General features: G+C 41.6%; 2 protein-coding genes across 8 annotated transcripts in view; one reads left to right on the top strand and one right to left on the bottom strand.

Moving 5' to 3' along the window:
* Positions 1-21,712, top strand: part of FAM131B (family with sequence similarity 131 member B) — a 45,340-nt gene that overhangs the window by 22,543 nt on the left and 1,085 nt on the right. Inside the window, exons 3-8 of one of the 7 annotated variants that reach the window (XR_002438248.1) lie at positions 936-971; positions 3,343-3,436; positions 4,039-4,236; positions 4,559-4,702; positions 5,126-5,933; positions 7,471-13,310. Coding sequence is in view for 4 of the 7 variants with exons in the window: in XM_021395596.1 (XP_021251271.1) it covers positions 936-971; positions 3,343-3,436; positions 4,039-4,236; positions 4,559-4,702; positions 5,126-5,670 (1,017 nt within the window). In the remaining 3 variants the exon portion in view is untranslated. Of the gene's footprint in view, positions 1-935; positions 972-1,311; positions 3,437-4,038; positions 4,237-4,558; positions 4,703-5,125; positions 13,311-21,712 lie in introns of those variants that run through there. The other 6 variants (XR_002438249.1, XR_002438246.1, XM_021395596.1 and 3 more) reach the window with 6 other exon arrangements.
* Positions 15,013-21,712, bottom strand: part of CLCN1 (chloride voltage-gated channel 1) — a 40,923-nt gene continuing 34,223 nt past the window's right edge. Inside the window, 2 exon segments of the mRNA XM_021395575.1 lie at positions 15,013-20,970; positions 21,454-21,540. Of these exon segments, the coding sequence (XP_021251250.1) occupies positions 20,578-20,970; positions 21,454-21,540 (480 nt within the window). The 3' untranslated portion in view covers positions 15,013-20,577.

Genomic DNA, 21,712 nt, shown 5'->3' with positions numbered 1-21,712 from the left:
GTTCTGAATTACTGCAGCTTAGATACCTGAATTTTCAGCTCTGTAAGGTCCAGGGCAGGCAGTCATGATTAGTGAAAATATGTTTTAAACAAATAACATTTTGAAAGTCACCAATAATGTTCACAGATAACATACAATTTACATAATCTGATGAAGTGCCAACATGTAGGTATTTTATTTCTTTTTTACACTGCTATCTTGGAATGTAGTTCTAAGAAATGTGGAGTTTTGTGAAATCCTGATAGAAATTGTGGGGCATAACCTTGTATGGAAAACTCAGTTAAAATTTAACACAGATCTGTAACTCATTGAGCATAAATTCTACCTCATGGAACATTTTGGTTTGTATAAATAGTTACTAAATTTTTGTGAGTGCTCACATCACTAAACTAAGATGTTGAGATGTGAGTCCTCCAGCTGAGGGAAATGCACTATGAATTGCTACCGTACTGACTGGTAGGGAAAATGGATCTCGTTTGCAAATAGAAACTGGATCAGAGTGGACGAACTGAAAGATTACAAGAGAAAATAATTTCAGGAGAAAATCATTCTGTAACTTCTTATATTATGCTAAAAATACACAGGTAGTGTAGCTCCTCCTTGTGTTAACCTCAGAGGGATGCACCACCCACACAAGGTTGCCAGCATTGCAGTATTTAGCAAAGAGCTGTTAGAAGGGGAGTCGTACCAAAAGGTGGTTGTATTTCTCCCTCTCTTACACTCTTTATCATCGTATTTACCTGTATACCTTCAAGCACCATGGCACCTACAGACACCACAATCAACAGAAAGGAATGAAGCCAGACTGAAAGACACATTTTTAAATTCCCCAGATAAAGTAGAGGCTGTTGATTATCACTAACTACTAGAGAGATGCATGACAATTTGCAGCTTATTTGTTACACTAACACGATGTCCTTTTTTGCTTTCTTCAGCAAACACGGACAGATTTCTCCTGGGATGGTATCAATGTGAGTGTGTGCCATACTACCATTCATATTTCTTGTCATAGGACATAGTGGCAATGAGGATGGAAACATGACTGAAAGTCTTAACTGCCACTGAAATTCTGGGCATTGTCTAAGATTCAGAGGATACTGCTGAATTTTTGTTTGCCACTGTGGCTTTTGCTGTCTGGCAGGTATTTAGATCTGGCTATTAAGTTGCCTTTATCCCTTTGAGACAAATGCGTGTCATTTCTGATGTTCTCTTTGTGAGATTTCTGGACACTGTTAGATAAAAAAGGAAGTATACCTAGCATGTTTTAAAAATCAGTAGTCTTTAATTAGAGCATCATTTCATCTTTTTCAGGAGTTTGGAGGAAAAGTGTCTATCATTTTCAGCTGCATACAGAAGCAAGGCAATTTTTACTGTCCCCTGAGGGAAATGGTCAGAACCAGTTAACTTCAGTAAACAAGCAGAAGAAGAAACAAGCAAACATTTTAATAATATATGTTCCCTGTTGCTCTTAATACCTACACCATGAAAAAATGCGTTTTTTTTTTCCCCACTAATACAAAACCAGCATCCTGAAAAGGGAATAATGTTTATTATTGCTACCAAACTGTTCTGCTCTAGAAGATTAAAAAAGGTGTTCAAATAAATTAGCTTTGATAGTTCGGTACTTTGAAAGGAAGAATTAGAGGTGCGTTTTTGGTAGTGTAAGCATTTTCAAAATCCTGATGCTTTCAAAACTTTAAAATGAGTTTTCTGTGATTTGAGAGCACATAGGTCACTTAACATTGAGGGGACTTAGGTTTTTAACCAATCCTCACCCTACTGACAGCTCATTCAACTGTGGCTCTTATGGCTTGGGATCTTTTGCCTAGGCTCAGCTAGAGAAAAAATTTCATGTTTCCTTAAAGGTAATGGAAGACAATTTCCATATTTGCAATTTCCCATTTTTCCAACCCACTCTGAATCCACGGCACTCTTTCTCCAAGTGCCTCTTTCTTTTCTTCAGTGTAATTCTGTATACCTTCTTTGATGTCAAAGCTAGCTCATGTGTTTCCTTCTCTTTCTATGCATTCTTGCCTTCATGCTGTTCAGCCTTGGAGTGGTAGAGACCTCCTGCAGATGCTTTCTGTTCTGAGTCATTTTCATGAGGTGGCTCATAGTGCAGTCCCCAGGCTCTTTTGAAACAAATGGGCAGATAGTGAACAGCAGCACCTAGGCAGGAATGACCAGTGGTGGCATAGCCTGATATTCTTTAACCAGCTTTACCATCAAAGGAGATGCATCATGGGACAAGGAGTGTGTTCTCTGCTACTCTTTTCAGTTTTTACTGTTCTTCTCCAGCTTTCTGATAGCTTCAGCTCTTGTATTACACACATGCATTCTTGGCTGCAAGTTACAGGATGCCTCAATCACTGCGTTTACACTCACTTTTCAGAGAAACTCACCTCTCTTAGCTTAGCAATTGGCAGAGATTATATGCAATTCATTATCTTTACATTACCTTCCTTTGCCTCTAACTACTTTACTGCCTATTTACTGAACCTCTCAACTTTCCTGAGATCTGTGCCTATGACCAAATAGTTGCTTTATGTCAGGATTTAAAATTTCCCCTGGTATGGTCACTACTTTTGAATACATTTGTGTTTGGATGCCCAGTATGAACATGGTGGACTTGAAATGAAGAGCAGAAGCAATGCTTGTTTAGCCCTTACAAAAATGTAGTCTCAAATGCAATGCCCAGTGTCATTGGCAGAGACTATTGAATTCATCTTGAGAGATTGTGTTCTATGATGTTTTGACTGCTGCCTGTACTTGTTATTCAGGGTCTGAGGATGAACTCAGAGAGGAGAGTAAAGGGAATTTTGTGGAAGTGTAGATCTCATTTCCTTACTGGCATGAATGAAGGAGAATGCGCTAATAAATTCACGTTCATTTTAAGACTATATAAGATACCAGAGGAAGTAAATACTAAAACCAATGTATAAAATAATATCTGTAATGTGATGCATATTTGTGTGTTTTGTTTATCACATTGCCAGCTCTCCATTGTAAGCTTCCTGAATTGTCCATCAGCCATGCATTGCCTTTCAGACAAAGAGCTGGAACAAGGCAGCATGTCCATGGAGGATTGGAAGCAGCCAAAGGGAGGTTTCTCACAGCCTGATTCTGCCTCTGCAACAGACCGTATCTTACTCAGTACCACAGTTGTACAATATCTAATATTAGTAAAATAGCCTCTAATTTTTCCATCCTCTCTTTTGTTGTCTTTTTATTGCTTGCTTCTGCTCTTCATCTTCCCCATACCTTCTGAAATTGTTAAACTGATTTCCTTTCAGTTTCTTTTCACTTTCCTGTATATCATTTCCTCATATTCTCTCTTTTCAGCTCTCCATGGAAGATACAACCTCCATCCTCCCCAAGTTGAAACGTAACTCCAATGCTTATGGGATTGGGGCTTTGGCTAAATCATCTTTCTCTGGTGAGGTCCATAAAACTTGGGTTTATCCTTTGCAGCTTCTCTCCACAAGCCTTTGCACCTCTTCCCATAGCTCCCTGTTGCTTTCCCAACTGCTCCCTTCTGACTAATGCCTATTCTAGGCCTTAGAGCAGTCTCTGCCACCATAGTTCTAGATATATAAATCTCTTAGCTGTTGCACTTTCAAAGAGCAAATTTTGCTTCTCACCGTGCACCCCAGCTCACACATCTTCATTCGTTTCCTCTCAAACTGTCTTGGGTTTAACCCCATTTTGTATTTCTTAGTTTGTTCACTTCCAGTTTTCATCACTCATGCCCAACTCTGTCCTAAATGGATTCTAGGCAAGGAAGGAAATGGCCTTTCATATTGGCGTTTCTCTCCCCCCCCCCCCGCTCCCGAGAAGTAGTCCAAGAAAAGATGGAGAAACTCTCCTGGAGAGGGATACAGTGAAAGGTGGGAGACATCCAGCCCTCCCAACCCAAGGCCTGAACCTAGTCAGGCAAGGAGGGGAGAAATCCCACTTCCAAGAGTGGAAAACAGCGTGGCAGACAACCCTGGAGCTGTGTAATAGCCCCTCCTTGTTTTCTAATGTCTGGTCCCTTAGGGATATCCCGCAGCATGAAGGACCATGTCACAAAGCCAACGGCTATGGGCCAAGGCCGTGTGGCTCACATGATTGAATGGCAAGGCTGGGGTAAAGGTAACAGCCAGCAACAGCAGCATACGCACGAGACAGCACGCAAAGATGCTGATGCCTACTCAGACCTGAGTGACGGTGAAAAGGAGGCCCGGTTCCTTGCAGGTAGCTCTGATTTTTTTGCATGCAAATTGGGTTAGTTGGGATGTTCCAGAGCAGAATCCCTGAGACAATGTGCAGAAACCTGATAAACACACTCAGGAGAGCTTCTGAGTGGTTCAGATGGCAGATGGAGATGAGAGACTGTGGCTGGAGTATTGCCAGTGGAATGCAAAGTGGAGAGGGCAAGAGCCAACTGTGGGTGATGGGCATTGCTGAGGTAGAACTAGAGTGGAACAGTGGAACCAGGAGATGCGGTTAAAAAGGGGGATAAGAGATGAAGATGTTCACACATTGCTGCTCTCCATCCATGTCTCCCTTGGTGCAGGAGTGATGGAGCAATTTGCTATATCGGAGGCGACTCTCATGGCCTGGTCCTCCATGGATGGTGAGGATGTGAGTGTAAACTCAAATCAGGAGAATCCAGCAGGCAACTACTCTGAGAATTATCAGGAGCTAATGGAGAGCCAAGGTGAGCTCCAGCACCTCTCACTAATCTTGAAAAACCCCTCTTTCACTCTTGGTATCGTGTTGCTCCCCTTCCACTTGCCCTTTTTCATTCTGTAGCTTCAAATTCCAGGGCTGAAATCAAGAAAAAGGCATCACCTATTTGCTATCGAAGGAATCTAACATTAACAGAAAGGCTCCAAAGCCCAGCTCCTTTGGCTTGTTGGGCACAACTGTGGAAAGCCACCAGCTCTTGCAGTCACTTGCGGATATAATGAAATTCATATGCCTGCTGCTTAGAACTGCCTTTCATCTTCAGTCTCCTCCCCTCTAAAGGATTTATCCACCTTATCTAAGGCAGTACTATGTACAGACACGCAAGCTATCTGAATGAACCAGCTTGACCTACACTGTCTAACTATGTATTGTTTCCCTCCTTTTCCTGCAGAGCACATGGCCCAGACGCAGTATGATAGCTGGCCTCATTCCTATGTCTCACAGGGCATGTATTGCTTAGGTTCATCTGATGCCTGGGAGACCAGTGATCAATCCCTCATCGCTTCCCCAGCAACTGGCTCTTACTTAGGCCAGAATTTTGATGAGTCCCAGACAAACCTTCAGGAAAGTATTTTGATTCAGAGCAGCCTTCTCCAGCAGCAACAGCTGCAGCAACAGCAGCAGGAGCAAAACTTCATCCAGAGCACGGGGTTGGTCCATGTGTGGCCCCTGCAGACTGCACAGTGTGGGAGTGGGGCTGAATCCAGCACTTACATGGAGGACCACCTTCAGGATAATGGGAACCCACGACTGGAGAAGGCTCCTCTCCTAAACAAGAAGCCCTCTCCAGAGGAGGATGATGTAGTATGCCGGGACCTGGAATCACTGTCTCCTCGAGAGGAGCTGGAACATGCTGCGCTGAGCCGCAAAGTCTCAGATGTTACCTCTTCTGGGGTGCAGTCTTTTGATGAGGAAGAGGGAGAAACAAACAACTGATGCTTTTTGTGAAATTCTCATCACTGCTGAACGACGAGTGGGGTGGCAAGGAATGAAATGACAGGGATTGTTCTCTCCAGCTCCGCATACTTCCAAGCAGACACACTTTCCGTTTCTGACATTTAATTATTTTTTTAAACAAGAGGAAAATCTCAAAGTGATTGACACACAAAGACCTCTTCTTTCCCTCTGCCATGGACACATATTATCAATTTTCATTGCTCTGGGCAATGCACGTGAGGTGCTTGGAGAGATCTGGATTGGTAAATCATGTCTAAATCTTTTAAACACAAAGTCTTGGCTCTGGATACAAACTCTTCTGGTATGGGAATGTGGCTGATGAGATAGGCTTGATATAGGGAGTGGCTTTGTGGCTAGAATCCATCCTGGCAGAATGGATGTTGCTTTGTGGACATGATGCTCTTTGATAGAGTTTATGAATATAGACTGTTTTAAAATGAAGATATGGCTTTACAAATATAGATTGCACTAGTATAGTGATTGTGGCTGCTACAGAGAATAAGGCTGTATTCAATACAGACTGTACTGAGATGAAGGATTCACTGTGTAACCAGATCCTCAATAGCACCTTGATATGAAATTGTAGGCTCAATGGATACAGACTGCGCTCCGTGGGCACGGGCTGTGCTGCAGTACAGATGGTCTGGCTCTGTGGGCATGGCTCTACTGTGGCATGGAAGAATGAGTGCAGATATGTATCTAACCCTGCTCTGAGATACTCATGCTTTGGTTTCTTTCTAGTCTTTTATTTATTTGTTTCTCCCCTTGACATTTCTATCTTCCCAGGAGCTGGCAGGAGTGCTGTGTCCTTTTGGCATTGGGCACTGAATGCCAGTAGAAAGGACGTTGTCAGCTACCGAGTCAGTCATAAAAAGCTGACTCTTGTAGGGGACTTGAGAACATGTCCATCTTGGTGCTGCTGCAGCATCCTTATGTCTTTCCTTTGCCAGCAGCATTGGCAGACCAAGAGAGTCTGCAGATCCAGGAATAGCATGTACAGCTATGAGATCACAGATTTCCAGTTTACACTGGAATTTTCAGTTGTTGCTTTTTTTAAAAAACTTTTTATATTGCTGTTTAAGTGTTCCTAAAAAAGCAGTTAGTAGTGGTGAAGGCCTGTACTCCCGTTGTTACCTATTAGAAATACTGCACCTTTCCCATTTCTGCTGCTCCTTCTGCAGTGCCAAATGTAGACAGAGGAAAGGGGCTAGAGACGAAGTTTCTTCCTGTTTCTTTCTTCTCCTTGCTTATATTTTTTTCTTTTGTTTTCCTACCCCAGACAATGTAAATAACGATCAGTGCTTGATCTGTTTCTTTTTCCATCTCCACTCTTTTTTTAGAAGTTTTTTGTATTTGTATGGGTTCTCACTATGTTTCTCACTATGTTTCTACGGACCTCCTTTTGAAGGGGAAGGACTTCGTAAGATAATTGAAAAACTGTCTCCTCTTAAGCTTTCACCAGGAAACAAATGGGAGCAGAAACAGAAGAAAAAAATTGTACAAGGCTATTGATTTTGCTAGAGGGCTGAACAGAACAGTAGAAATTACATGCGTTGAGTTTTAATTGCAATATCTCTAGGAACGAAGCATCAGCAAAGCATGGGTTTAGATCGGATGCTAGATCTGATGAGCTAGAGGAAGGAATTTGCCTGGACACTGCCGTACTGTCCCAGGGGCATCTCTTTCCCACTTTCTCTGACTCATACCTACTCTGTTCAATTCATCAAGTGTTTGTCTCTTCTTTGCCTCCTCTTCAGGCTTGTATTTTTTGGATTACAGGAGAATGATATGTGCTCACTTCCTGATTCAGCTTTAGACTCATCAAGAATGTCTAAGGAGAGTGAAATGTGACCAAAATAGCATCATCAAACGTCAGAGTTCAGACAGCTCCTGGCAAGCAAAGTAAACTATGTCCAGGAATTATGGAAAGTACAAATGGGACTCTCAGGTAAAACTTTATCCCGCTCAGCTTTCTCTCACGTTGGCAGCTGTATGAAGAGGGAACTCCTCTATGAACTCCCAGGTCTTTCCAGCCCTGTCCATTTCAAGAGGATCTGTCTTCCCTCTCCATTGTTCCTCTAAAGGAAAAGACCTCTGAGATTTTTAAGTAAGATTGATAATTTGGTGTAGGTAAGAGATAAAAACTTTTGTGGCCATTTTTTTTAGTCAGTTATCTTGGGCTTTCTTAAATCTGTCTTTAGGAGGTAGCTCTTCTCCTGAATGATGGACTTCACTTTCTCTGTGCAGATGTTTACACATTCAAGTGCTAAATTCCCCTGGGCAGCAGCACTTGTTGAAGATGATTTACAGTTCTTTCAGGGTCAGTGCTAGCTCATTTTCCTGAACTGGCTTTGATCTAGTCATGGATCAGGGCCTAGGAAATCAAACTAATTAGAGCAGGGGACAGGGTAAGTGCCAAAGGCACCTCAGCAGAAGACAAATGAACAAGTGTTAACCTTTTGTTATTTCTTTTTTAAAAAAACCTTCAGGGAAACAGAATGGTCTGGTATGTTTCTTTGTGGGAGAAGATTTGGGTGGTTTGTTGCTTTTTTCTCATATGGCTCTCCAGGACATATCTGGATGATCGCAGTGTTTCAAAGAAGCTTCAAATTTTTATGTTATCTGTGTGCCTGAGACAAGTGGGCCATCTTGTCCATGTTTTTTTTTTCTTTTTTTTATGATGTGGACATTTAATAAGGCATATAATCAATGTCTAAAATATGTACGTTTTCTGCACGCAAGGGAAATATCTACGTAGGAAAAAGTGTGGAAAAAACAAAAACTGAACTTACAGAAAATTCTATGGATTTCAATAGCAAAGGAAAACCTATCTGTAGAGTTTTCTAGCCTATGTGAAATGGGATAGAGAATCAAATGCTGCTATATAATTTCATAACCTGATCTCTAGAAACCTACAGATAGACTCATTCTCTGTGGAATCTAATGAGTATGAAGAGTACTCTCTGAAAACTTAAAAGCTTACTAAATTCTATAAAATTTTTTTCATAAAGGTTGTGACTTTCTGTAAATAAAATTTCAGCCTATTTCTGAGAGAAGAAAAAGGCTGTTTTTTACAACCTCTCCACAATCCAAGAGATAAATGTATTTGCCTCTCCAGTTGAAGGGAACTTGACTGGAGATAGCAGGCCCACCCATAATCACTTGCTACTTGAGTGAGCTTCCAGAACTGAACTGGAAAGGTGATTTGAACATAAGTGGAAATGGTTTGTATAACCTGGCCTTTTCTTATGTAACAGGCCTGCTGCTTCTGTATCCACTATGAGAGAGAGGCGCCTGGAACCTAAAGTACATTTTCCAGAAAAGCCATCATTATATAGTTACACCTATTGAAGCATATGGAAGGCACAGGTGCTTGGTGAGCAAAATTTGGCCTGCAGTTCTTTATCCTGGTGAGGGTGGATGCACTGTAGAATGTCCAGCCAAATACTCAGAGTGCAAATTGAACAGTGAGGCTGAAAATAATAAGGAAACGTAAGCTCACTATGCCTGATCTATAGTTAGAGTTGCTTATTTTTGATCAATTGTGCTACTTGATTTAAACCCAGAAAATGGAATGGAGGAGAAATAAGAACCTCAGATTGGCAAAATCTTGGCAGATTTGTTATATTAAGATTTGGAACAAGCGCTGGAACCAGCACCTTTGGGCTGCCCTAATAACGCATGAGAAATGACTACCTCAGAACAAACTAAACATAGGAGATGAGCATGTTTCATCTCTAAGGCATAGTTTCTAGCTCACTTACATGTTGAGGGGGGCGTAGGGAATTGCTAAATGGTACGTGAATATTGTATCAGGCCTTGATCAAAGAAAGCGCCTAGGAAAGCGAGGCACCTTAGAACCACTAAATCATTGGTTTGGGCCTCTACCTTTCTAGCGGCTGTTAATCTTCCCTTTGTGACCATTGATATAATCTGATGAATGTCAGATTATTGTTTAATTGTTCCCCTTGCTTTTTTTCAGTGATGGCATCAGAAATGATGTAATGCTAGTGCTTCTATTCCTGTTGTTATATGACATAGAGGGAGGGCAGATCTTAGTTACTTTACCTACGATCCAGTGGAGTCCCCCATGTTTGGGGAGCACTGGTCTGCACCCATCCAATTCAGTCATGTGAGATCTACAGACCCTGCTGTGTTTCACAGGGTGAGTTCCTTCCGTTCAGGGCCCTGGGATTACAGTGCCTCAATCATTTTGCTTGTTTTGTCGAAACCTTAAAGTCAAGAACCATACAAGAGAAGCTTACATAATTTTTTCTTTATAAACACATTTTAAGCTTTTTTCACAAGCCTTTTGAGTTTTCTTCAACCCCATTACCTCACTCTCTGGGATGGAGAAGTCAATCTGCTTCTTCAGTTTCTGTGCTTCTAAATCAGCAACTTCTTCTGGGAAACCGCTGACAAGTCACCCACTTCCCTTTTTTCTCTTACCCCTTTAAGACTTTAACATCATCTTTCATGATAAGCTTGAAGCAGAGAACAGAGTTTAACCATATCTCTAAGATGATAAAATGGTGAGATGCTGTGAAGGAAGCAGCCCTGTGCCCTAATTGTATTCATCTCCCACAACCCTTGTACAGATACTGATACACAGCTGACCCCACAGCAAACCTTTATACCCTACTACAAAAGGGAAGAGGGAACAGCTGTGAGCAGATGGAGAATGAGCATTATTCTCAGCATCTGGCATTTATATCAGGTTAGGTAAACTTTGAAAGTCTGTTATGAAATTGTATCTATCTCCATTACAAGTCTAAGCTGCCAAAAGAAGATGTCATGCTTCCTGCCTTTCCTCTCCAACAACTGTATGCTTCTGCTGCCTAAGAAGCACCAGTATTAACATTCATTTGGCTGCTCAGGAACTGGCACCATTGAAAATGAACTCAGTTCCCTATCAAAATAAGAGTTTCAGCAACTTTTATTGTTTCACTTGGAGAGCCAAGTGTCGATGAGGTCCTGTGAAATGTGCAGATAGTCATGTTATTTCTCTGATTGCAGATGCAACTCATTGTGACATTTCTATCCAATTAGAATAAACTTACTTGGTGTGTGAGGGAGGATATACTTTTCCGTCATCTTTGTAAAACAGTTAACAATATGCTTAATTCGCCAGTGGAATTATATAAGAAATATTCCAAATATTAAATTTCTGTTTTCCAAATGAAGTTAATGTGAATTCTGTCTCTAGTGCGAAAGCAAAATATCTAAATTTAGCTCAGTTTGCCTTTACTGTTGCATTGGTAATTGCCTAGAAAGAGAAACAAACTAAAATAAATACACTTTTAAGGATTGTGGAGAGCAGGGCAAGATTTTTAGTTGTTTGTAACTTTAATCTGTGCCACATCAATCTGTTCAGTTTACCAAAGTCCCTACTGTCTTGCAGTCTAAAACTCTTCCATTTATTTTTTTCTGGATGGAATATCCCTTGTTCCTTGTTCAGGCAACTCTAAACAAATCGCCATTTCCCTTAAACTAATTGTTTGACTTTTTTTTCAACAGAAGAAGGAAAAAAAGGAAATAGAAATGAAACCCATTCCAGTACTGAGATTATCAGCAGCTGGTGCCCCTAAAACCAGAAAAATAGAAGTAACAGATTCATTGTGAGTTTGATTCCCCTCCCCTGTAGTAATCTCACAGAGAAAGATTGCTATGCCATGGCTCAGGGAAAGGAAAAAATAACAGGGAACATGTTAGTAAAGTAGTGCCTATTAGAACTAAACGTATGTGTAGCACAGCCTACAGTCATTAAAGCACAGTCTCAAATATGAATGCAGGCTGCAAAGTCGACATCAGGTGTCTCTTCTGTATTACAGTTGTTTTGCAGACTAAATAGTAGTGAATCTGCACAGGAACAGAAGAGTGGAACTTGACATCTGTGTCAGAGCAATGTCTTTCTTCATCTCAGAATGCATCTAGAAGCCTGAGCAAGAATTAACTGGGGCGGGAAAGAGGACAAATAGTTATTATGTTAAGAAATGGACATAGGAGACTTGCATTACAACATTAGAGTCTATTTACTTTTTCCCCCAACATAGGGAAAAAAATGGTATCTTCTCTTTGGTAATCAAGAGAAGTTCTATAAATGTCAGTGTTGGTCTGCTCATATGTAATATGGACCAAGAGAAAAAGGTGGTGGATTGTTTTTTTTTTTGTTGTTTGTTTGTTTTTTTGGTTTTTTTTTTGGTCAGTGCAGATACACAATGCTGGAATTGGAAAAAATGTGTCAGTCCAAGACTGTGAGAAAGAGTATGTTTACTAAAACTGTGGAGAATTGTTTCTTAAAGTTATGAAAACTTGTTCAAGTAAGAAGGCTCTCAGTGCAGATATCAAGGGACTTATGTACTGATGGGTGGTAGCTGCTGTCTTCTAGGAAGAGAGGAGTTGCAGTGTTCTGTAAAAAGAATGTTATCTGCTTTTATTGGGGATGTTTTGCATGTGCTAGTCTTGTTTCTGCTTTTCCCTAAGGGAGCAAATGTCCGTGCTAGTCAGACAAAAACATCTAAAATGGATTTTCTCCATGATGGAAACAAGAATTTGTGAACCAAGATTTACTTGTAATGGGATAAAATCATCTAGTACAGATTTACTAGTGTTCTGGATTCATTTTCATTAGGCATGGAACTCCAGTCATATGTTGGAAGTGAAAAGGTTAGGAACCCTTTTCTAAAGCTCTGCTGAGCTGCCATGGCGCAAATGCAGGTGGACTTCACTTCTTTTCAGATATTGCATGTGAGCCAAAAGCCAAAAGCTCTTTTGCAGGTATATATTCTTGTTTGGCATCAGTTTCTCTTTTCTGGTTTGTGGATGTTGTGCATGATTGGAGGTGTCTGGGAATCCCTGGACTATAAAGTAGGAACTCAGAAGAAATTTCACAGGGAACAGAATTTACCTTGTTTCAGCTCTTTTCATATATAGGAGAGTCCAGACTGAGGATCCGGGAGGTGCAAGGGTGGCTGATGGGATTCTTGGGGTGGCATAGGGAATGGATTCCTGGAGCATGTTTAAAAGTAAGTGAAGGTTTGGGGCTCCAAATATTGCATTCTTAGTTTCTGAAACTGCTTTATCATGACTGTATGGGACAATGGAAGTTGCAGCAAAGCAATTTGAAGACCTTTCCTCCAATCTGTACACATTTTCTGTAGGGGGAGGCTGCATGGTGATTATTTGTATTCTTTCAAACTATTGTTTACAGAGGTGCATTTATGTTTGGTGGGAACATACTGAATGGAAGGAAAACGAAAAGAGGAAGAGATCCACTATTGTAAGCTTTCATCCCTACCTAGCCCTTAATGATGATTTGCCTTTGGTCTTCCAGCTCCAAAACATGTTTGCCTGAAAAGTTTTGTTGAATATACTTCGCATGTTTTGATAATGTGACTTATGAGATAACACTTCTGCAAAGATATATATGTAAATACATACATATACAAACACATACATACACATACATACATGTACACACACTACATATAGACTTAGGAAACTGTATGGCATTATACACCTCCATGCCTGTATGTGGCAGCAACCACATGGGGGGGTAGCTCAAAATAGCATGTACAGTCCTTTATGGAGTTGTTATTAAACAGAATGTGGTCTTGCCATCCTGGCTGGTGGAAGTGTTTTATTTCTGTGGGGCAGGGGAGTTGCGTCTGAGGAAGGATGATCGCAGGAAAGGGGGTGGGTCTCAATTAGACTGTCTGATGGAGAACTTTGAAAAGAATCCATGTGGCTTGGAGAAACATCCCAGAATAGAACATCATATACTGTTTCTCATTGAGAATATAAGAACATCACTTGTTCTGCTACACAGGGTTAAAATCTCATGTGTGCCTGTGGTTACCTTGAAACAAATTCTGGGCCATTGTGACAGATATGATGATAGGATCACATTGACAGGATCTTCTAGTTTAGCAGAGTGAGTTTTCCTGTTACACTGGAATGGCATTTTCCAGATGAGATGTGTAAGTCTTATCCTGGTATTAGTGGTACGCTGACACACCTACTACAGACTGACAGAAGTTTCACAACAGCAGCTTAGGATGGGGCATAAAGAGGTGTCTGATTCTGGGTGGCACAGGAACTGACCATGAGTAGCAACACTCTGGTTTCATATTTTATTTTAAGTAGGCACTTCTCAGACTGCTGTCCTGATAGCAGGTGGGGACAATTGGTTAATCCAGAGGGAAAGCGGGCATCTCTGCAATTCCAGTATTCTTGTATTGTTTGCCTCTTCTCAAAGGGTTTTGAGATGTTAGGCCAAATCCAGTAGCACTTTGTTAATTGTATGAGAATTCTAAGTTCTAAGCATAAAAGGTACTTATTTCCTCATGAAGATATTTACTTGTGTTTTTCCATAGGTTCTTTCAGGGTCTAAGCAGTGTCACTCGCCCTGTTTAAGGTGCACTCTATTTTACAATAAGGAATTTTTAGCTGATCTTTGCTTTCTGTCTTCTACTCAAAATTAATTTCCTCCCATTTTACCTCCCTTTGCCTACTGGATAGATTCCCCCCCATCTTTCGGTATGTATGTCTGCATAATTATATTCTTTTAGTTAACTGTGATTTAGTTTAACTCCTTACATTTTTTTTTCCTCCAGTCCTGTAAGTCTCCTAGTAATTACTTTTTGTGTGTTCTTTGGTTGTTGTTGTTGTGTTGTTGTTGTTGTTGTTGTTGTTTTTCCAAATGGCATCTAAATTGTCACTACATATATTTTTTCTTGAAATGCACTGTCTTGAATGAAATCAGTTATTGCACATATGCTTAAGACTTGAGCCCCTGGAAAAAGAACATGTCTCCTGAGCTTAGAAATGGTACCTTAAATACAGGAAAATCGCTTGTCTTAATTTCAGATGATGCTACAAAGATGATGTGCAACTACTGAGTGCTTCACCTATCAGAACTTTTATCATCATACTAGTCTAGATTTATCCCTCAGTTAAGTGCTTACCCTCTGGATTTAGCTTCTCAGCCCCAGCATGAACCTCACTCTGTGGTATCTGTCCCAGTCTCTCATCCACACTGCCTTCTTATTCCTCTGTTTAGACTAGATGGCAAACCTGCTCTATGTTTCTCACATCTTACTGTCTTATGTTATCGCATATATTTTTCAAGTCAGTAATGAGAAGAGTAAATAAAAAGGGCATGAGAAAATTCATGCTGTACACCTCACTGGCTCTGCATTTTGCCTGCTGCGAGGGTATTTTCTATGAACAGAGCTTCAGAAAGTTCATGGCTTCTGTGCCTTAAGTTAACAACAAAAGGAGGACCAGAGATAACATTGGTTTGCTACTTGGTGAGGACGATCACCTCACAAATAGGGATGCAGAGATGCTTAATGCCTTTTTTGGTTTGGTCTTTGGCCCTGGGACTGCTGGAGCCCTGAGCTGGAGGACTCTGACCATGATAATCTCCCATCCAACCTTGAACTTCTGTGGGATTTGCTGCTCTGGCTGGATGCACATAAGTCTCTAGAGCACAATGGGATTCATCCCAGGGTACTCGAAGAGCTCACCAGTGTCATCATGTGACCTCTCTCCATTATTTTTCAACAATCTTGGGGATCTGGAGGGTACCCAGTCCACTGAAAGCTGGCAAATATTGTCTCAGTATTCAAGAAGGGCGATAAAGAATACCTGGGTAATTACAGGCCTGTCAGTCTCACTTCCAGTGTGTGGCAAAATGATGGAGGTTATTCTGAAAACACCTGAAAGACAACGTAGTCACTGGTCACAGCCAACATGGGTTCACAAGGGGAAGGTGCTGTTTAATGAACTTAATTTCCTTTTATGACCAGTTTACCCACCTAGTTGACCAAGGAAAGCTAGATGATGTAATTTTTTTGGATTTCAGTGGAGCTTTTGGTAACATCTTTCACAGTATCCTTCTGGACAAAATGTCCAGCGTACAGATAGACAAATACATAATATGGTAGATGGAACAGCTGGCTGACAGGTCAGGCTCAAAGGATTGTAGTAAATTAAGTGATGTCAGGCTGGTGGCTAAGTCACTAGTGGGGTTCTGCAGGGCTCTTTAATGTTTTCATAAATGACTTGGATGTAGGACTCGAAGCTATACTAAGTAATTTTGTAGATGATACTAAATAGGGAGGAGCCATTGACTCCCTCGAGTGTAGAGAGACCTTGACAAATTGGAGGGCTGGGCAATCACCAACCACATGAAGTTTATGAGAGTAAGTTCTACATTCTGCACCTAGGATAGGGCAGCCCTGGCTATCTTTACAGACTATAGGTCAAGAAGCTGCAGAGCAAGCTGACAGCAAGTTGAATCTAAGTCAGCAGTGTACCCTGGCAGCTAAAATGGCCAACCATACCCTTGGGTGCATCAGGCCCAGCAGTGCCAGCTGGGTGAGGGAAGGGATTGTCTCACTCTGCTCTGGTGCAGCCTCACCTTGAGCACTGTGTGCAAATATGGGCACCACTATATAAGAAAGACATAAAACAACAAGAGAGTGTTCAAAAAAGGGGTATGAAGATGGTAAAGGGTCTGGAGGAGTGGCTGATGTCCCATGGTTTACTCGGCCCAGAGCAGAGGAGGCTGAGGGGGAGACTCATGGTGGCCTGCAGCTCCTCACAGGGAGTGGAGAGGCAGCACTGAGCTCTGCTCTCTGGTGACAGCGACAGGGCATGAGGGAATGTCATGGAGCTATGTCAAGGGCAACCAGGTTGGGTGTTAGGAAATGTTCTTCACCACAGGGAGCCCTAGAACAGGCTCCCCAACTTAGTGGGCACAGCCCCAAGCTGCCAGAGGTTTTTTTTTTTTTTTTTTTTTTCCCCCAATTTAAATAAATTCAATTCTGTGACGTATTTGGTCATAATCCAACCATTCCACAACTCCCCCCTTCTTCCCCCCCTTTTTTTTTTCCACAGCTTATTTTGTTTAAGTGCACTGTAGAAATTTGAGGGTGGGAAAAAGAAGAATTTTTTTCACAGCTGTGTTTCTCATAAGCCTCTCATTACTGTATTTTGCATTTGTTGCTGTGCAGAATAATTGCGAAGTTTCTAAACTGAGCTTGTGTGACTTTAATTCTGAATACCATTTTAGTAGGTCTTGTATTTTATCATCTGTCCTTTAAAATAAACATGTACCTATTCACTAAACAGCCAGATATTAACAGCTTTTATATTGTAGTTTGTATAAAGCAAGCAACTCATGTAGATGCTCTACAAGCATTTCCTCTAAATTATTTACTTTATAAATTTTCTACTGGACTTTTCCTCAGCATCTTTTGTTCTCTATATCAGGTTCAATCCTTTAAGTTGGCTGTATGTGTCTCAGAAACTAGTTTTACTGTGGAGCACAAGAGGTTTGCACAAGCAACATACTGAAACTGCTTGGATATGAGTAAAAGCACATCTGAAAGCCCAGTGCTCAAACTAGTAGTAGTCTAAGACTGGTTTCATTAGCCCGCATGCTAGTCCCAGTGGATATCCACAGTATTGTCTGTAGCATGATGAGGCTGCATGAGGACTTACTGACTTCCAACAAGCAGAAGGAAAGAGATTTGGCTCATAACACAGGCATCCGAATTATAGAGCTGTCTACTACTGCAAACCCGTGATCGGAAAAGGGTGATGTTGGGGTGATGAGCCAGCAGTGTGCTGTTGTGGCCGTGAAGGCCAATAGTATCCTGGGATGCATCAAAACACACATCCCAAGAGTGGCCAGCAGGTTGAGGGAGGTTATCCTCCCCCTCTTCTCTGCCCTGGTGAGGTCACATCTGGGTTCCTCTGTTCCATAAAAACAGGGAACTACTGGAGAGAGTCCAGCAGATGGTCACAAAGATGGCTGGAACATCTCCCATAAGGATAGGCTGGGAGACCTGGAACGCTTCAGCCTGGAGAAGACTGGAAGAATCTTATTACTGTTTATAAATACCTCAAGAGCAGAGTCGAATGGATGGGGCTGGGCTCTTTTCACTGGTGTTCAGTGACAGGACAAGGACAATGGGCAAAAACTACAACACAGGAAGTTCCATACAAATGTGAGGAAGAACTTCTTTGCTGTGAGGGTAATAGAGCACTGAATCAGGCTGCCAATAGTGGTTGTGGAATCTCCTTCTCTGGAGATATTCAACACCTGCCTGGACACTTTCCTATTCAACATACTCTAGGAACCTGCTTTAGCAGGGAGGTTGAATTTGATGATCCCCAGAGGTCCCTTCCAACTTGTACGATTGTGATTCTGTGATATTTATGTGTGTGTATGTGTATGTGTGTGTTTGTACTTGTTAACTGTTTGACTGTTCAGTATGAGAAGGGGACACAAGAAAACTTGCAGTTATAGCCAGGCCAAGTTTAAGTTTGCCTTCTATAAATAAAACCTTAAAATTTTGCATTCTATGGCTTAAAATAAGATGTCTTTTTCTCTGAGAACACTAATGTTCAGTCATGGCTTCTACGCAGAAAAATTAATTACTGGTCTCCAGTGCTAAGTTGTTATGAGAGTTGTGCCCGGATCCTTGTTTATGTAGCCGTGAACAACTTAGTGTTAGTTGTTACAGTATATTTAATAGCGTGATTTTAATTATACCTCTACTAAGATTGGACTAATTTGGCAAAGAATGATCTTTCCTTCCTCAGCTGGTTATTGCCCTGACTTGTATCGTCTGGCCACAAAGCGCGCACTTCTGTGCAGTGTTTGCATAACCTGTGTGTGTATTTATGCAGAGTTATTTTTTATGAACTCTTAATTCTGTCTCTCTCTCTTTTCCTGTCTGTACTAAGTGGAATGTTATGTCTCCTCTGCTTATACCAAGGTGTATCACAGTTACCTGGGAAAAATAGCAGTTGTGTTGTCTCTTCTTTGCAAACAGGGAAAGGTGGCACAGAAGTAGCAGGGAGGCAGTAGCAGTAGCAACTACAGGCTGTTTTCTAATGCCTGGCAGTCAGAAATGTGCCCCAAACCTCAGGTGGAGGCAGGCAGCTGGTGTGAGTGAACGACTTGCCTTCATATTGCTGCTGTCTTCTCACAAGGACAGGGTGGCCCTCAAAGGAGTGAAGATGACTTCTGCCAGGGAAAGGCTGTCCCTAGATAGCATAGACAGAGGAATCATGTAAAAGAATACAGGCTACTGAGTTCTTAAGTTCAGAGAACAAAAGCAAATCTCTCTCTCTCCAAGAGATTTCACTCTACCAGACTTCTCCATTCATGAGTATCCTAAGAGTGAATTTGGTACAAGGTCAATCCTTGGAATTAAGGCCAGAAGGGAATTTTCGTAGGGAGACCGGGTTAGAGGTAACTGTATTTTTTACTTTTGAGACAGCTTATGGAAAACCTGCTGAGGTGAAACTGCTCATTCTAAATCAGATAATGCTTTATAAATATTAGGGAAGGGGATGTGGCTCAATATCTAGGGGAATATTCCCAAGAATATATTCTCAGAGCATAATTTTTTTCTCTGTTGCTGATAAGCAGAAACACATCCAGTGGACTACTTGGGATCACATCTAAGTGTTTTGACACACCAAAAGTGTGACAGAAAGAGAAATAGAATGTTAGAGAAAAGCTGCAGAATAGGCCGAATTGAATTCTGTATGTTTACTGAGAAAACCCCACAAAGACAGTGAGTTAAAGCAACATCTTACCCTTGGATGCCAAGGTTTTGCATCCATGACACGTTATGAGAGTTATGAGACATCTCTTTGCAAGATACAGATCAAGACCTCATCCAGATCTACATCTGGAATAGAGGGATGCTGTAGACAAGAGCTGAGGTCTCTACTACTAGTCACAGTGGAGACACTGGCAAAAGTGAGAGCTAGAATTCTCTGATCTGAGATATGCAGAAATATGTGAAAAGTAAGTAGGGTAGAATTACCAGGAAAAAGAGCAGGAGTTTTATTGATGAACCTGTTTCCAGAGCATAGAAAATGTGACTTTCCTCTGCTGTATTTCTTGGCACTCCATATATTTTTTTTTTATTTTAAGTAAGTTCTTGTATTTTAAGACTGTAACTTTGTAAAAATTCCAACAGTGGTTTAGAGAGACACAGATATTAAAATACATCTGCATACATGCTGTTTTACTCCTCTCCCTCCAACACTGAGGATGCCCCCACTTAAGGTTTTCACATTCTATTTAAAAATTCTAGAGATGGGACGACAGAGGCTTCCTCACTTTCAGTGCTTTTCTTTGAGCCCTGGCTAATTCAAGACAGGAGATGTAGACCACATATTTTCCTTCCACCTGATTTTAGGGCATGGCTCTGCTAAAGGTCAGAGGAGAAACTCCTAACTGCAGTTCCACCCAGGAAGATCCCAGAGTAAAAATTAAGAAAGAGGAAAAGTGTTCTAGATGGGAATGTTTTGGGGGGTGCAAGTTAAGAGCTTGCAAAAAGGAGCTACGTGGATGGGACTGCAGACAGAAGCAGCAGTACGCTTCTTGGCTGGAGGTCTGGTTTGCACTGGTGCATGCAGGTCAGGTGTGACTAGAAGGATGACACTAGTGAAAAATTAGAAGAGTTGCAACCCCTCCACTTTCTGTATGGCAGATTGACCCAGGGCATTCTGACTGTGTTTCACGTCCTGACTGTATTCACGTCCTCTTATGATCTTTTCTGACATGTTATGTAGACACTTGCTCACCACAAGTGAAAGCCGAGGCCTTTAACGTTTTGAGCCTGCCCTTAGTCACCTTGCAGTCTACATCTGACTCCTGTATACAGCTCAATAACCCAACTGTTGTTTGTATATAAAGCAGCAGAAAAAAAAGGTTCAGTCCTATGTTCCTTCCCCCAACTGAATCAATTCTCTTTGGGTTTTACAAAGAGCATCCAAAAGCTTCTCTTTGAGGAGCATACTCAAGACTGGCTCAAGTGAAGAACATGATGGACTATGCCCTCACACCACCTATAAGGTGACATCTTCATCCTCATCTTCATCCAGATCAGTGGAGTGTAGGCTGATGTCCTTCAGGATGTCTGAGATGTTTTCATTAACTGGTCCTGTCAGCTCCATCTCTTCCAACTCAGTATCAGTGGCATAATTGGAGCACAGGCCTTCCCCTTCATCATGTAAGTGAGAGGGCTGTGGAGAGTGTGAGTAGAGAGGTAGTGGGCTCTTTGTCCCCAAGTCTGCTGCTTGCTGCGCTCCCACCATGCTGTTGTCCTGCTGGCTCCACACCTGAGTACCCTGGCTGACCTTTTCACCGCTGATTGAAGTCCGGTTTGTGTCACGGAAACTGGCAAGGGGAGGGCGGAGGCGAACTCCCGAGCGTGTGGAGCCCTCTATTGCCTTTTGAAGCTATTAGAAAGAAAAAGTTCAGAGAAAAAATGATGAAAGGGAGGCTGACTCAGCCCTACCCAGAAGAAATTCATTGGCTCTCCAGGGTAAAGGAATCGCAAATAGAGTCACATCATCATATAAGTGATGGGGCCTGACGAGATCGTCTTTCACACAGGTATTGTAACTTTTTAGTCCATGGTAAATATCAAATCCTGCACTACTGAGAGAATAATAGCCACGCAGTTAAGAAGTCTACTTTCAGGAAAAGAACAAACCATCTAACATGCCTGTAAATAACATATGCTGCTTTCTCTGAAATACAGTCATCCAGTCCTTTCCTCTACATGGCTCTCAGAGTGGTGAGTCAGAATTCAACGCTGGGTTAAAAATGGAGCATCCACAGTTACATATATTCCAAGCTGGATCTCCAACCTGTAAGTGTTTTGCAATGATCCACAGGACATTTGCAGTTGATTAGGAGATGAAGGTATCTGTACTTACCTCTTCCAAAGCCAACACTCCCTTCAGCTTCCCCATACTGGTTACATAGGCATGGCTGAGGCCCAGTAATGAAAACAATGTATGTGTCTAAGAGGAAAAACACACAAAAAAATTCAGGTACCTTGGAAACTGGTAGTGTGATACCTCGTGCTAGCCTTGGGACTTAGGATTTAGAAACAGGAACGCTGAAGACATACAAACCTGAAGTTACCCCATTGAGAAACTACTGCTTCTGTTCCCCTTTTGTAGCTAGCAAATA

The sequence above is a fragment of the Numida meleagris genome, chromosome 1, assembly GCF_002078875.1.
Source record: "Numida meleagris isolate 19003 breed g44 Domestic line chromosome 1, NumMel1.0, whole genome shotgun sequence".
Classification (NCBI taxonomy): domain Eukaryota; kingdom Metazoa; phylum Chordata; class Aves; order Galliformes; family Numididae; genus Numida; species Numida meleagris.
Note: the sequence above shows the minus strand (reverse complement) of the source record. Positions and strands in the feature narration are given on the sequence as shown.